The sequence below is a fragment of the Delphinapterus leucas genome, chromosome 19, assembly GCF_059928025.1.
Source record: "Delphinapterus leucas isolate spDelLeu-1000000601 "Yukka" chromosome 19, BTC_Dleu_Yukka2, whole genome shotgun sequence".
NCBI classification, from domain to species: Eukaryota; Metazoa; Chordata; class Mammalia; order Artiodactyla; family Monodontidae; genus Delphinapterus; species Delphinapterus leucas.
Window position 1 is genome coordinate 57,054,029 of NC_143147.1, and position 15,472 is coordinate 57,069,500.

General features: G+C 44.4%; 1 protein-coding gene across 5 annotated transcripts in view; it reads right to left on the reverse strand.

The window, feature by feature from the left end:
* The window catches only part of PITPNC1 (phosphatidylinositol transfer protein cytoplasmic 1), a 256,157-nt gene that overhangs the window by 106,858 nt on the left and 133,827 nt on the right, over positions 1-15,472 (reverse strand). For 4 of the 5 annotated variants that reach the window (XM_089901467.1, XM_089901464.1, XM_089901465.1 and 1 more), the window contains exon 3: positions 8,452-8,540. In XM_089901467.1, coding sequence (XP_089757593.1) covers positions 8,452-8,540 — 89 coding nt within the window. Of the gene's footprint in view, positions 1-7,413; positions 7,422-8,451; positions 8,541-15,472 lie in introns of all 5 variants that reach the window. The other variant, XM_022589206.2, reaches the window with a different exon arrangement.

Consider the following 15,472-nt stretch of genomic DNA (forward strand, 5'->3'; position numbering starts at 1 on the left):
TAGAATTGGTCCACTGGCCTATTTAGTGGGCACGTAATAGCTCTGACCCTGAGAGAAGCTTCTGGAGCATCCCTAAGTTTTAGAAGACTGGCTTTGCAAAATCCGAGGTCTCACGGACAAACAGTGTGGGAAGTGTTGCACGCTACAGCCTCCTTTTGGAGATTCACAACGATACTGTTATTCTACAATAACAAAATGTGTTAAAATCAGTATAACCCGGTGTTTCCTTTACTTAACTGGCTATGAACCATCTTAGTGATAGTTATAAACGGTTCCAGACTGTTTCTGTCTAAGTTTTCTTGAAACTGGAAGACTTCTGAACTTGGCTGCTCTGACTCTATGACACCAGCCTCATGCCATGACCCATGACTCACCTGACTTCACCACCCTCTCTGGAAGGATGGCCTATGCCTGGATCATCCAGCATCCCCAGCTGGAAGACTGTTTCTATGGCCTGGTCCCTAACAGGTCCCAGCTCATACGGCCCCATTTCTAAGAAGGGATACTTCCGTTGCCCCCTCCACCCCCAAATTACATACTGCCCCGGATACTCAGGGTTAACTGTGATGCAGAGACTTAACTCCCATCATTACCCCACCTCCATGATGCCAAAAAAGGAATATTTAGGGACCTCCATTCTATCTTAGCTCACATAGTAGCTGAGATGGCCAGATTGTCTTCTAATTTCCTTCCAAACAAGACCACTCCTAGAGTTCAGGTGTAATAATGTATTTGCCCTAGACTTGTAACTATTTCCTGGTTATGCAATTTAGGGGTTTCTACTGCCCTTGGCTGGGACTCAGTGGAAGGTGGGGGAGGGGGAGCTTAAGAAGGACGAGAGGCCTGAGAGGAATGGAGGTCGGTCTGTACACACAGCACCCATCAGCTCTTTCTATTATCGGGGAAGCTGATGAGGTCAAGATTGAAAGTGAAATTCCTATCCAGGAGAGTTAGCTGCTTTCAGAAAAATACCTCTATCTCCCTAGTGCCACTCCCGGGAAGATAACCCGATTTCACCTTGGGTTACTGATGACTCAATTGTGAGCATCCCGACTTTCTTCCCCAGCGGGACTAACCCAACACTGAACAAACGCATCTCTCACTGTGGATCAGTACCATTTGAGGTTCTCATGCAAGAGTCATTTCCTACTCCCTGGTTTCTTACAGTTGAGTTTTTCTACCTCTTTCAACTAAATAATTAAAATGCTGGGTAGCACTGGACAGCCCACTACTATCTTTGAGGAACGGCTAGCCCTTCCAACTAACAGAAGGGTGCTCTCCATTTGTCATCACCTCTTCTGCAGATTCGTACTGAAAGATGTTTTGCTGGAGGGGGTGCTCATGGCAGCAAAATATATACAGCAACTGTATATTCTAGGTCACTGCTATCGACTTATAATAGCTTGAGTTTTCAATTTTTTACAAATGAGAAGAAAAGCCTTTTCTTCCCCCCTTCATTACTACTGAGGTTGAATTGATGCTGCTGAGCTATGTTCATACTCCAGTGAGGCCTTTTTTTAGCCCTAGAAAAACAAAATCGGCGACTTTGGAAAGCAGCCAGTCTCCTTGGGCACCTTCCTCTGTGACTTTATAAACTTCAGAAGAACCGGCAGGTTTTGAAGAACTGGTTAGATGGTCTGTCCTCTGGAAAATAGCTGTTGTGTTGTTCTTTGTTTACTGTACAATTAAGATTTTTTTTCCTATAACCAAGCTAAAGATATATTTTTTCACTTCCTGGGCAAATGGCATTTCCACATAATCCTAAACACACACAGTCACTCACGGTGATGAAAAAGCTTTTACGTCTTAATAACTGTGATAACACCGAAGCCCCAGATGACCCTGAAGAGAAAGTTCCCTTAGCTGGATTTTCTCACAAATGAGGGCAGCGTGAGGTCTCAGTAATAAGCTGGACAGTCAGAAATAAGACCCAGGGGATCCTAGGAATAGACATACAATGCTCTGGACTAATCATATGAGAAAAGACACCTGTCTGGAGTATTACTGAGCCCCTCTGCCTCCCTGAGGGAGGGTGGAGTATGGTGACCCCAGTTGGGAATTTGGCTTTGGGGAAGTTTTGCTTTGGGGCACAGATAGGAAATATGGGGCTTGGAATGACATCAAGAAGAGGTATTTAGGATTAAAGGATCAGTGGATAAAGAGCCCAGTGAAAAAGCATTCAAAACAGGGGAAAAGATGAAGACAATTGAAAGCCTCTGTCCTAAATCCTGGGAGCAGACCCTGTAGTCAGAGAGAAGAGTGGGCTCTTCCTCCTGGGTAGAGAGCATGAGAACACAGCTGAGTCCTAGTCAGGAGGAGGGAGGCAGCTTCAAAATGAACACTGCAGGCCTGAAAGTGTGCACCTGCAGCCAGAGAGAAAAAAACCCAGAGGTCCTCACTGGGGAGATGGAAAGAAAAGCTGTGCTATATTTGGGATGGAAAATAAAAGTGGACTAGCTGGGAACAATGTTGCTTCCTTATGGAGAATTAAATGCAGACCTTGCCCTGAAACTCAAAGCTACCATCACCTGGCCTCCACATGTCTGGGCAGCCAGGATCCAGCAACATCACATGCCCACTGAGCCTGGAATGACCACATGGTGGACTGAATGTTTGTTCCCCTCCATTCATATGCTGAAGCCCCAACCCCCAAATGTGATGGTATTTGGAGATGGGGCCTTTGGGAGGTAATGAGGTTTAGACGAGGTCATGAGGGTGGGGCCCTCATGACGGGATTAGTGCCCTTATAAGAAGAGACCAGAGAGCTTGCTTTTGCTCTCTCTCTGCCGTGTGAGGACACAGCAAGAGGACTGTCAGCAAACCAGGAAGAGAGCTTTCATTAGGAAATGAACCAGCTGATACTGTGATTGCGAACTTCCCAGACTCCTGAACTGTGAAAAATAAATGTCTATTGTTTAAGCCACCCAGTTTATGGTGTTTTGTGATGCAGGCCAAGCAGACTAAGATAGAACAGGTACCTACAGGTGGGAGTTCTACTCTCCCCAAGGTCCAGCTCAAACCCCACCTGCTCCAAGAAATCTTCCCACAATTCTCCCAGGCAGAATTTCTCTCTCCTTTGCACAATCCTCTGTTTGCACTTCGACTGTAACACATAGCACTGGTCTTCCTTGAATTACTGACAGCTATGTATTCACCTGCTCTCACGTTATTTTCCCCTACTCTGTCCCATTCAGTCCATTTCACTTCCTGAGTTAATCCTAACTGAGGCAGGAAGTACTTACGTTGTTATGACATATCACGTGATTGGCCCCACCGTTAATGTGGCATGTCAACTGCAGGACAGTTTCCTGAGTTATACAATTCTCTCTCCTCCGTTTCCCTTGGCCTGCCAATATGCCCCTGTTCTTATAACCTGATTTTTGTTCATCAGTCTCTGAGACCAGTTCTGCCCCACTGTCACCCCTCCCCCTAACAGGCCTGCCAGATAAAATATGAGATGAGGTGACTTCCCTGTGCCACAACTGCTGAGCCTGCATGCTACAACTACTGAAGCCTGTGTGCCTAGAGCCTGTGCTCCGCAACAAAAGAAGCCACCATAATGAAAAGCACGTGCACTGCAACAAAGAGTACCCCTGCTCGCTGCAACTAGAGAAAGCCTGCGCGCAGCAACAAGACCCAGTGCAGCCAAAAATAAATAAGTAAAAAATAAATTGAAAAAAACATGAGATGAGCCCTCTTTTAGTATAAGTATAGCCCATGTAATTTTTGAGACATACTTATACTAAAAATTACTTGCTGTTAATCTGAAAATTCAAACTTAACTGGACATTCTGTATTTTTACTTGCTAAAGCTGGCAACTTTATCAGCCCAGCATCTCATGACCAAGTAACCTATGTAAGAGGGCTGTGTCCTGTTCTCACCTGTACAGCTTTTTGAGGACTCTAGTCCTGTCTCTGAAGCTCACGGCCCCAGTGCAGGGGCCAGGGCCTTCCCTCTCACATTGCAATCGCTTTTCTGGCTGGATGCCCAGTGCCATTCATTCTGCCCAGATTCCCAGTGCCGTTCATTCTGCCCTCTGGTCTGAACCTCTGCTGTTAGCCCAGCTCAGAGCTCATCCAGGTCTGAGTGCCAGCCTGTCCCCTGAGCTGTGTGATGGCCTGTCCCACCTTGCCTCCAGAAAACTCCAGGACTTGCAGATGACTCCCAGGTTTTGACTGGAATGTCTAACTATTTCCCACCAGACTGTGACTTCCTAAAGGGCAGGGGTTATTGCTTAATGAAGCCTAGCATCTAGCAGGATGCTTTACACATTGTTGGTGCTCAGTAATAAATTACTGTTAACCTAAAATTGAAAGATGATGTTATGGGTTGAATTGGGTCCCCACTAAATATATGTTGAATTCCTAACCCCAGTTCCTCAGAATGTGATCTTACTGGGAATTAGGGTCATCACAGATGTAATTAGTTAAGATGAGGTCAAACTGGCATAAGGCAGGTCCTTAATCCAATATGACTGATGTCCTTATAAGAAGAAGAGAGAGACACAGTGAAGAGGATGCCATGTGAAGATACAGACACACACAGAGGGAAGACAGCTATGTGAAAACAGAGGCAGAGATTGGAGTGGTGCTCCCACAAGCCAAGGAATGCCAGAGGCCACCAGAAGCTAGAAAGAGGCAAAGTGGGATTCCTTCCCTACAGGTTGCAGAGAGAGCATTGCCCTGCTGCCAACTTGATTTAGACTTTTAGCTTCCAGAACTGTAAGACAATAAATTTCTGTTGTTTTAAGCCACCCAATTTGTGACACTTTGTTACGGCAGCTCTGGGGAACTACCCCAAGGATTACATTAGGGAGGAACTGACCAAAAACATGAGGGCCTAGAAGAAATCAAGTAATACTTAAAGAGTCAGAAGAGGCTGAGAATGAGACTATACAACTCTAACTTCTTCATGTTTTGTCTCCAAATTTCCTCAAGCAGAAATAATTTGTGTCCTTTTAAAAGTTTGAACTGTATGATTAGAACTGCAGCAGTACTGTGCGGCAGAGGCTGGGCAGAAGTAAAGGCTATGAGCCCCTCAGAAACCCTCCATGGCCTGCACAGAGGTGGGCACAAGAGACCAGGGTTCACGGTGATGGAGACTGGCGGGAAAGGCTTCCACGGGAGGTGCGTCCCTGTGGGGATGGCTTTGTCAGGAACCATGGTTTCCATTCTGTTGCCTTCTGTTTTCAGTACTTTAATACATAGCCTTAAAAAATGAGCACAATACCACTAAACATTTTTCAGACTTCATTTCTCTGTTAATCACCCCCATATTTCACAGCAGTGTCATGAATTTATGGAGAATAAGTACTATCAGTTTCGGGTCAAGTCAAGGTGACCCAATTCTAAGGCAGCAAATAACTGCCTTTGCAAAGTTACAGGGACAAGAATTCTCTTGGCCTTGCAACTATGGATTACATTTCAAATGAAAAGTCCACGCACAAGTTTAGGGAGACGTGGGAAATGCGGTAACATCAGCTATCAATAAAATCAAATTAAATCCTAGAAAATTAGTACCGTCCAGTCTAACGAGCCCAGTCTGCCTTGAGGGGCACCAAGATATAGTCCCATTTATTTGTCCATAGAACTTCCATTTTAATGATGGCAGCTTCCAGCACTGTATGATATATAATAATAACAGAGGATTTACCATGTACCAAGGACTAGGCTGAGATTTCATGTGGATTATTTGATATAATCTTCATATCACCCTCACGGGAAAGTTATCATATTTTCCCCTCTTACAGATGAGGAAATGGAGGCTAAAAAGGAATTAATCTGCATGACTGTTAATGGAGGCGGGATTCAAAAGATTCCGAGAAGTCTTCCTCTTGAAGACGGTGCAATTGATGGGGCTGGGGAGTGCTGTCCGGGAACCACTTAATTGCCTGCTATTTATGGGCAACTTGCTAACAGTTTTCCATACATTAGATCAGGGGTTGATAAACTATAGCCTGGGGGTCAAATGCAGCCTACTGCCTGGGTAAACAGGACCAAGCCCATATCTCTACATATCATCTCTGGCTGCTTTCTCAGAGACAGAGAGTGTTTGGCCCACAGAGCAGAAAATATTTACTAGATGACCCTTTACAGAAAAAGTCTCCTAACCCCTGTGTTAGATCATTGAATCTTACTACTAGTGGCTCTATGAAAAAGGGATTATCCCAATTTTAGAGAGGAAGAAATTTAGGTTCACAGAAGTTAAGTTCCTTGTTCTAGGACAGTGTTTCTCTGACCTCTAAATTGTAAAGATTGTATTTTGCCATAGAACTGCCTTTTTTTCCCCAAAGATAGGGACATTGGGGAGGGTGCTATATATATTCCTTCATTTCATAAAAGAAAAGACATTTTAATACCCAAGAATGATGGTTCTAATTATCAACAGTCCTTTAAGTGGAATAAATTTAATTTTATGAAAAACTTTTTTTTTTCTTTCATTTTGCAAAGGATGGGTGAGAACACAGTAATGGACCAGCATGAGTTCAAGAACTGGCAGCTGTGGGTCATTTACTTAATAACTTTAGCTAATAAGAACCAGAGGATATTCAGGCCTACCTGACTCCAAAGCAGGTGACACTTTTGTATCTGTTGGGACTACCCATCTACCTTTGACCCATGCATTCCTTCTGTCATTCAATAACTATTCATTGAGAATCTACTATGTACCATGTATGTACCATGCTCATACCAAGGACATGAGGAATCATTTTTCTCCATGTAGTTCTCACCACCTCTCTCCCCTTTGGCTGTTTTGATTAAGACTAAAAACTCAACTCCATCACATCTCAGTTAATCATTTTCTTCTTATGACAGTTTGACCCGTTTGTCATTGGGGAAAATGATCCAAATGAAAATACCACAACACAATGACCTTATAGACATTTTTTTTTTTAGTGTAAGTAATGACTCTACAGGCTCTTAGGACAGGTAGAAATTAAACGACTTTATCAAGCCACCGAAACTGTCCAATCTGAGTAAAATAGTTTGAACGTACGTCAATAGTTTGACCTTTCGTTTCAAGGTCTTTCTATGAGGGATCAGGTCACAGACTATAAGGAAAAGCCTCACCTTCCATTGATAACTACCACCATCTCTTTAATACCACATTGCTAGAAACTGTTCTATTACAATGAACTATCACAAGTAGAGCAGTCAAGCTATTTAAAAATACAAGCAAAAGTTAATTATGTAAAGGCATTTTAAATTAACATTCATACTCTTGAACAAATGAGAACATTCAAATTATTGCATTATATATAACTATGTAATAGCCTACATTTAAATATTTCTGATTCTGAATTATTCTTCTATTTTTTTTTATTACATTGATAAGATGAGAAGCACAAGGGAAGTTCCAATTACTCCACTGATCTTAGGCTGAATATTTTTAAATGATTAAGTGAAACTTACTGTGTATTCTGGTCCCAGATGTTCATTTGGACAAGAGGGAAAAGAAAAAAGAGAGAAAAGGATGATTTAGACCACACTTATATGCAATATAAAACCACAGAACTAATAAATATTGCTGAATTATAATTATTAAAATTGTGGTAAAGAAACCTTCCGAGGATTAAACCTTCATAAATACTAAGTGTCTCCATGTTTGCTCTCGAAACTCTTTCACATACTTCTGTGGTTGGGTAGATAAGGAGTGTAAGGTAAGATTCAATTAGCCTATAGGTTTGTGGCTAATTAAAAACCAAAGAGTTGGCCTTAGAAAAGCAGAATTAAAGACTAATAATTCCAGTAGAGCATTTCATTAACCACAAAGGAAATCTTTTAAGTGGAAAAGCAGCTTTTAAAACCAATAAGACACTGTTAGGATGACATTCAAATGGGATCTTGAATTTTCATGTGTTCGAGGGCAGGAACCAAACCTTCTAAATTTTTGGCCACAGTGTCTAGTTCAGTACCAACACTGAGTGTTATTATCACTCCACTACAAGTGAGGAAGAAAGTGATTTTCATATTATCCTATTGCAAAGGAAGTGGTTTGGAGCAGAGAGACCCAACAGAACATTTTATATAAATTATAGTCAGGTTTTGTTTTGTGTGTGGGGGGGGCATTTGCAAAGCAAACAAGTCAAAATAAACAACTTGTTTATGAACAAACCCCAACTCAACATTACTTGGGGATTACTGAGAAAAGAGGGAGAAATAAGGATCATGAAATCTCTAGAAATGTCACTAAAAAGAGTTTCCCTTTTCTTCTCCATGTGTTATTTACTACAATCACTTTAAGAAGGAAGATGGACTCGTTTAGCTTAAGCCCCCCAACCCCCTGCTAGGAAGAGTGCTGACCTAAAAGTATGGAGGCAAAGGGTCAGGGAGATATCACAGTGTTCCCACCAGTCCCTGCTTGGATAATCCACCCTCAGTCAGTGAAATCTGAATCCTCCTATGTCCTTGCATGGATACATGCAACATACTGGGTGTACAAGAACTTACCTGTAATCGTGTAGGGATAATAGTTCCACGCCTTCTCTGTAACATAAAATATCTTGGGAACAACAGCTCTAGCCCAACTAGGCAGTTTGCTAAGACGAAAGAAAGAAAGAAAAAAAGACAATTAGAGTCTGTCCTGGGCCTCACCCTGCTACCATATTTTTCCGGAGAAACTGACTGCAAGAGAAATCAGAGGACTTCTACTTCCGCTCTTCTCTCTGTAGCCACTTGGTCCCCACCTCCCTGGTCTTTACCATAGTTAAATCGTCCTCGGTTCATATTTAGGACATGTAGGATGGCCACAGACACTAGAAGGCAGGAGAGAGGCACAGAACGGATTGGTTCCCCAGAAAGAACCAACACTGCCAATACCCTGATTTCAGACTTCTGGCCTCCACCCTGGGAGGAGATAAATGTGTGTTGTCTAAAGCCACCCAGTTCACAGCCATTTGTTGCTGCAGCCCCAGGAAACTAATGCAAGGACAGAGTCATTCCTCTGGAACAGGCACCCGGGCAGCCATATGCAGAAAACATTCTCAAAACAAGGAAAACCCAAGGGCACAGGTCCCAAGACCCTTGGTAAACCAAGGACGAATTAAGTTTTGCTTTGCTTTGTTCTGTTTTCCTTCTGAGGCAAACTCTACAGCTTACTGCAGGCCCAGAGAATTCCTTTAAATATTATATTTAAATATATAGAATGATATACTACTGAAGGATGGCTGCATGATTTTATTCCCGCCCATCACTCTACTGTGGCATTTTCTGTCTTTCCAGATGCTACCATTTTGTTTCTTTCCTATGCTGGTGCCTACAGCTAAGTGTCTGGGACACCAACGTCTAGCAGTACCTCACACCCAGAGCGATGACGCAGACTCCCAGCTCCTGAGGGCTGCGTGTTGGCAATAAAGAACATCAAGAAGCGGTTGTGAATTGCAACCTGATCTAGCTAAGAGAGGGGGGACATCAAGGTAAAAGAACCCCAAATCCCCAACCCCTCTTGGACATGGGGTTTAAATGACATCCAGAGCCAGTGAAATACTGTGCACCTTGCATGTCTTCCCAAATTGTTTCTCTTATTTCTGACAGTATCCAGTCCCTGCTTTTTAAAAGACAAATATGTATTTTCGATGGCTGGTCAGACCTAACCCAAAGAAAGCTCCAGGCCGATACTCAGCGCTAAAACAAATGAGGAAATCAGAGCCGCGTCCCCCGCCCCCCCCACCCCCCGAAGCCGGGTGAATGTCAGATGGAGGCCACTGCTCTCAGGTGTGCTATGAGGGGCGCACGGAGCAGTTTTATGATTCACAGGACAATTCTTCTTGCTCATCTAACGCAGAATGTCTCACTCCCATAAAATCATCTCTGCAGTAACTGCTCATTTACCTTCCCTTCAATCTGCTTAGAAGGAAGGGGCTGCTTCCCAACAGGGGTTTTTACAGCTTTCGCCTAGGATTTATTCTTTCAGTCACTGAAGCTGGAGGGTAACTGGGGTCAACGCTGAGAGTGGGAAAGTCGCGTTGGGCTGGCTTGCGGGAAGTGGTCACGAGCATAACGTCCCCCAGGTGCCCTCCTGTTTGCCACCACACCCCAGAGTGATATGCCAAAGTGTCATACAGGGAGGTGTGGATCTACTCACAGGCAAGTGGTTTTCTTGTGCTTTTAACGGGACCAAAACAGGATTGTGGAATCTCCCCAAGGTAAGTTAGGCATTGTTCAGTTTAGACAAAGTACTTATGTCTCCTTACAAGCATTAGAGCCCTTTCTCCACTGTTCTCTAGTGCGGGGGGTGTTCCGTCTACACTGCACCCCTCCCCAGATTCACCAGCCTCCTCTTGATACCACTTTGGGACCCAAGTCTTCCTCCCTCCATAACTCAATCCCTCTGTCATTTAAAAAGTCTCAAAAAAAAAAAAAAAAAAGTCTCCCAGCAGAACCACATCCCTAAGCAACAATCATTTTCTGGAAGGAAGATGACAAACACTGGCCATTTTCCACTCATGTTGAAACTTGTCCTATTTGTAAGTGGTCACGACTCCAGGCTCTAGAATCTTTATCTTAGCTGCTTCATCCACCGATGTATGCAGAACTATAATCAAATACCTTTTCCAACAAAACGCCCGAAAACACGTAACATTTAGCCAAGATGGCTGATACAATTTTATGTGACTTCTAAACAGTCTGGAAAGGAGGCCCTTCTGGTATAATCCATTTACCAGGCCAGGCACAGGAGGTGTTGGAACAAATTCTGTGATATGCCATTTAAATATTTTTAAGTCCACTAGAGACCTTCTCCTAGCCCCTGACTTCCCCAGAGCACATTCAACATTCAAACCATTTTTGTCTGAGAAAGTAAAATTCGTTTTTCCATGCAGCAATAATTTATCAGGGCTGCAAAGGAAAATGGAATTAAATTAGACCCCACTGCTGCTGTCCCTTTCGTGATGTATACTGCCTACAATTCCAAGGAGAAGCCTGTCATTCAAACTCACTACCTGGCATCAAACAAGAACCTCTCTTCTGGAAAGGTGGCATGACTTGAATCACGTCCTCTTGGTCCAGTGGCCGAGACTAAACCTCCCAAGACCATCTCACCATGGCTCAGGCTTTAGGGACACTGAGGAAAAAGACAAAACTCTAAAACCTTTAAGGAATTAGGAAACGTGCTGATGTGGAATGCTACCACATTTCCCCAAAACCTTTGTCCATGCCTACCAAAGATAAACTTTTCAGATTGTTTTGTTTCTTACTTCTTTACTTCACATGGAACAGAACATACATCAGTGACAGCTGGTCAACTTGTCCCAGGTTAAATGGGACTGTCCTGGTTCTGAAACAGGAGAGAAGGGGGCAGGGCACAACCTTTGAAAGAATGACATAGCCCGAGGACATGACATAAACTGATTAGAACCAAATGGGTCCAAGATGGTGGACAAGTCGACTGCACTAGACCTTGAGCCTTAGTATACGCTCACATCAGTAAGCTAAATGACACACCCAAAGGCACCGTGACAGTTCCAAGACCGACCATAAGGATCAAAAAGTGGGCGGTGACCCAATTACTGGAAATCCCCGCCCCTTCCTGAAATAGCTGGAATACTCCTCCCACTTATTAGCCTATGAAATTACCCACCCCTATAAAAACTGACAATCCCATACCGTGGTGCCTTTCTCACCTTCTGAGGTGGCCCACACTCTGTCTGTGGAGTGTGTTTCTCTCTAAATAAATCCATTTCTTACCTATCACTTTGTCTTTCACTGAATTCTTTCTGCAATGAGACGTCAAGAATCTGAGCTTCATTAAGTCCTGAAACCAGGTGTGTGATCTCAGTTGGAAGACTGGGTGTTGGCCGGGTCTGAGTCCCAATCAGGGTTTTGGCTGGGTTTGAGTCCCAGTCTGGGTTTTGGCCAGGTTCGAGCCCCAGCCATGTGGGTTCGAGTCCCAGTCAGGGTTTTGACCGGGTTTGAGTCCCGGCCACGTGGGTTCAAGTCTGTATTTGACGTGCACAGTTTCAGCTGGTGACCACAAAGAGACAGTGATAAGGTAAGAAAATGTTGAGAGTCAGCTCTTGGTCCTAAAGAGGCCCGTGGGATGCCACAAGCCATGCATACTGGGGAAGATGCTCTGCCAATGTCTGCTCATTTTTTTTTTTTCTTTTTTGTGGTACACGGGCCTCTCACTGTTGTGGCCTCTCCCGTTGCAAAGCACAGGCTCCGGACACGCAGGCTCAGCGGCCATGGCTCACGGGCCCAGCTGCTCCGCGGCATGTGGGATCTTCCCGGACCGGGGCTTGAACCCGTGTCCCCTGCATCAGCAGGAGGACTCTCAACCACTGCGCCACCAGGGAAGCCCTGTCTGCTCATTTTTGACTGGCGGGTCAACCCCGTATACTTATGTACATCCAACAGCAGGTCCAGGACAGAATTATTAATCTCTATACTCTTCTCCTTGACCCTGAGGTTTTTCTCCTACATTCTTGTATTCTTGTTCATTCCTGCTCTATTTCTTTCTTTCTTCTGTTAACCCCAGAAGACCTGTGTGACCACCAAGGTGTACTTTTTATTGTTTTTACTCCCCTCCCCCTGACACTCACAAGTGCTGACCCTTTATTCCCAGCTTATATCTAGACCAACTCCTGTTCATCATCAACACCGTTGGGGATGTCTTCTGTGCCATCTCTTTGCGACTTCTGGGGAACTAACACCTGGTTGGGAGACTATCTTGGAAGGGATAGCATCTAAAACTAAGTGCAAATCTTGACTAAATTGCGTGGTGGATTTTGACTTAAGAGTGGAATTTTGGATAGCTCAGGTGTTAGAGACGTCACCTCAGGCTTGTCTGAAATGGGTCAGGGCTGCATCAATCCCAACCAATACTCCTCTGGGCCATATACTCTGGGGTCGGGAAAGATTTGGACAACAGGAATTAAAAGGAAAAAAACTTAGTGCGTTATGTAATCAAGTTTGGTCACAATATGAGTTAGGGAATTTAAAATGGAGTGAAGTACCCTATGTTCAAATTTTCATGGCCTTGTATCTAGGCAATGGAACCCAAAATGAATTTAAGGCATGTGTAGCTCAGGAGGGATAACTCTAGGAAGGACACAAAGGACTTAATAAATGTGATTAGGGCTTCCCTGGTGGCGCAGTGGTTGAGAGTCCGCCTGCCAATGCAGGGGACACGGGTTCGTGCCCCGTTCCAGGAAGATCCCACATGCCGCGGAGCAGCTGGGCCCGTGAGCCATGGCCGCTGAGCCTGCGCGTCCGGAGCCTGTGCTCTGCAGAGGGGGAGGCCACAGCAGTGAGAGGCCTGCGTACCGCAAGGAGGAAAAAAAAAAAAAGGACAGTTTGTGCTGTGATTCTGGGAAAAGAAGCCTGCCTCGTGTCAGTTCTTAGAAGGCTCTGCATGTGGAGAGTGTTAGGGTAATGTGGCAGGGGTGTGGGGAGCACCCAGGGGAGCCAGCCACATGTGTCAACATCATCAGGCAGGAGCGAGGCACAACCAAGGTGGAAATCACTTGACAAGATGCCCTGTAAGATCCCAACCAGGCCTAAACATTCTGTTTCTGTGATGTTCCATGGGAGTAGCTGAGGGGGCAGAAGGCAGGGGACCCGGCAGCATGAGAAGCCTTGGCGTGTTCTTAAGGATTGAGATGGGGACCAAATAGAAGAGCATGGACTGAAAGGTATGTCAGGAAGAAGGCTCTACGTGCTCTATTTTCTCCAGTATATATATATATATATATATATTTTTTTTTTTTTAAATAAATTTATTTATTTCTTTATTTATTTTTGGCTGCCTTGGGTCTTCATTGCTGTGCGCAGCCTTTCTCTAGTTGCGGAGAGTGGGGGCTACTTTTCATTGTGGTGCGCGGGCTTCTCGTTGCAGAGCATGGGCTCTAGGCACGCGGGCTTCAGTAGTTGTGGCTCACAGGCTCTAGAGCGCAGGCTCAGTAGTTGTGGTCCACGGGTTTAGCTGCTCCGTGGCACGTAGTATCTTCCCAGACCAGGGCTTGAACCTGTGTCCCCTGCCTTGGCAGGCGGGTTCTTAACCACTGCGCCACCAGGGAAGTGCCAGCAGGTGGCTTCTTAACCACTGTACCACCAGGGAAGTAACATCCAGTATATATTTAAAATACTATTAACTTATTTAATATTATATTCTATACATATAGAATATATATTTATATAGAATATATGACTGAATATTCTAAAATATATAATGTTCTTATATACATGGCTATTGTTTCACTCCTGTCACTCATAACTAGAACACGTTCCCATCAGGGCAGGGATCTTTGTCCTGTCCACTGCTGCTCACCCAGCCAGCACCTAGAATGATGCCTGGCACACAGCAGGTGCTCAATAAATATTTTCTGAATGAATGAAGATCGTCTCTGGATATTCAGAAGTCAGTAATAACCATGAAGAGTCTTTCAAAATAGTGTGGAAATAAGCTCTTAAGTCAGAGTCTCTGGCCCCGACACTTCCTCTTTGACCTGTTGCCTGGGTAGTGAGCTCTTCCTCTGCCACATGAGCTGTGGGCAGTTAGCTCATACTGTGGGGAAGATCTGGGAGAACAGGAAGAAGAAATGTGAAAGAAAGACCCAAGCCACAGCAACAAGGCTCTACCAATGAGCTGGTAGGTAAGGTGAAGTGACCAGCTGGTGGCTTTGCTTATCCAGTTAAACAGGATTCATGGCTTAGGGAAGCTGTACCCTCTCCTACCCAGAGCCACGAGAAGCCAGGAGAGGTTGCCCTGCAAGGCAAGAGCCATGTAGTGGGAGAAATGTTCGCGTCGTGCAAATCGATTCACGCATTAGGCGGAATCACCGTTAGAAGCTGGCAACCCTCCCTGACTGGCAGCTGCCAGCACAGCCTAATTAATCCAGTAGCGGTAGTGGAGAAGAACATGACACTTCATGACTGATAAACAAGCCTAAAAATAGGCTCCATCTTTTCTCCAATGCCCCTCCACCCCCACCAGATTCCCTCTCCTCATGGGCTTCAGTGGGAGGGGACTGGAGTGATGCTAGGGATGAAATGAAAATGAAAGGGAACAAAAGAAAAGCCCCACCCTCACATGATTCTGGACAACAGGTTTTATTTAGAATTGCTGTTCCAGAGTTTGATTAGTATCTTGCCTCCTTTCCCTGGATGCCAGTTGAAAACAGGATTTTTGAAGACAAGCCAAGAAATACCACTTATTTGGTTAACTGAACTGGATCAAAGGCCCAAGGACAACCACCAAATGTACTAATGTATTAGAACTAATGTAATGTTCTAAATGCATTAGGCAGCCACCCAAATGTACTGCACATAACTGTATCAGACGCTATAGGAAGGGCCAGAGAGTGGAGTAACCCCACAGTACTGGGAGATAAGAGGCAAGTACTAAAAGGATAAATGGCATTTGAAAAAGACATTATGCTCAATTCAAAAATGGGCAAGGGATTTCAATAGACATGTCTCCGAAGAAGACATATAAATGGCCCATGGGCACATGAAAAGATGCTCAATGTCATTA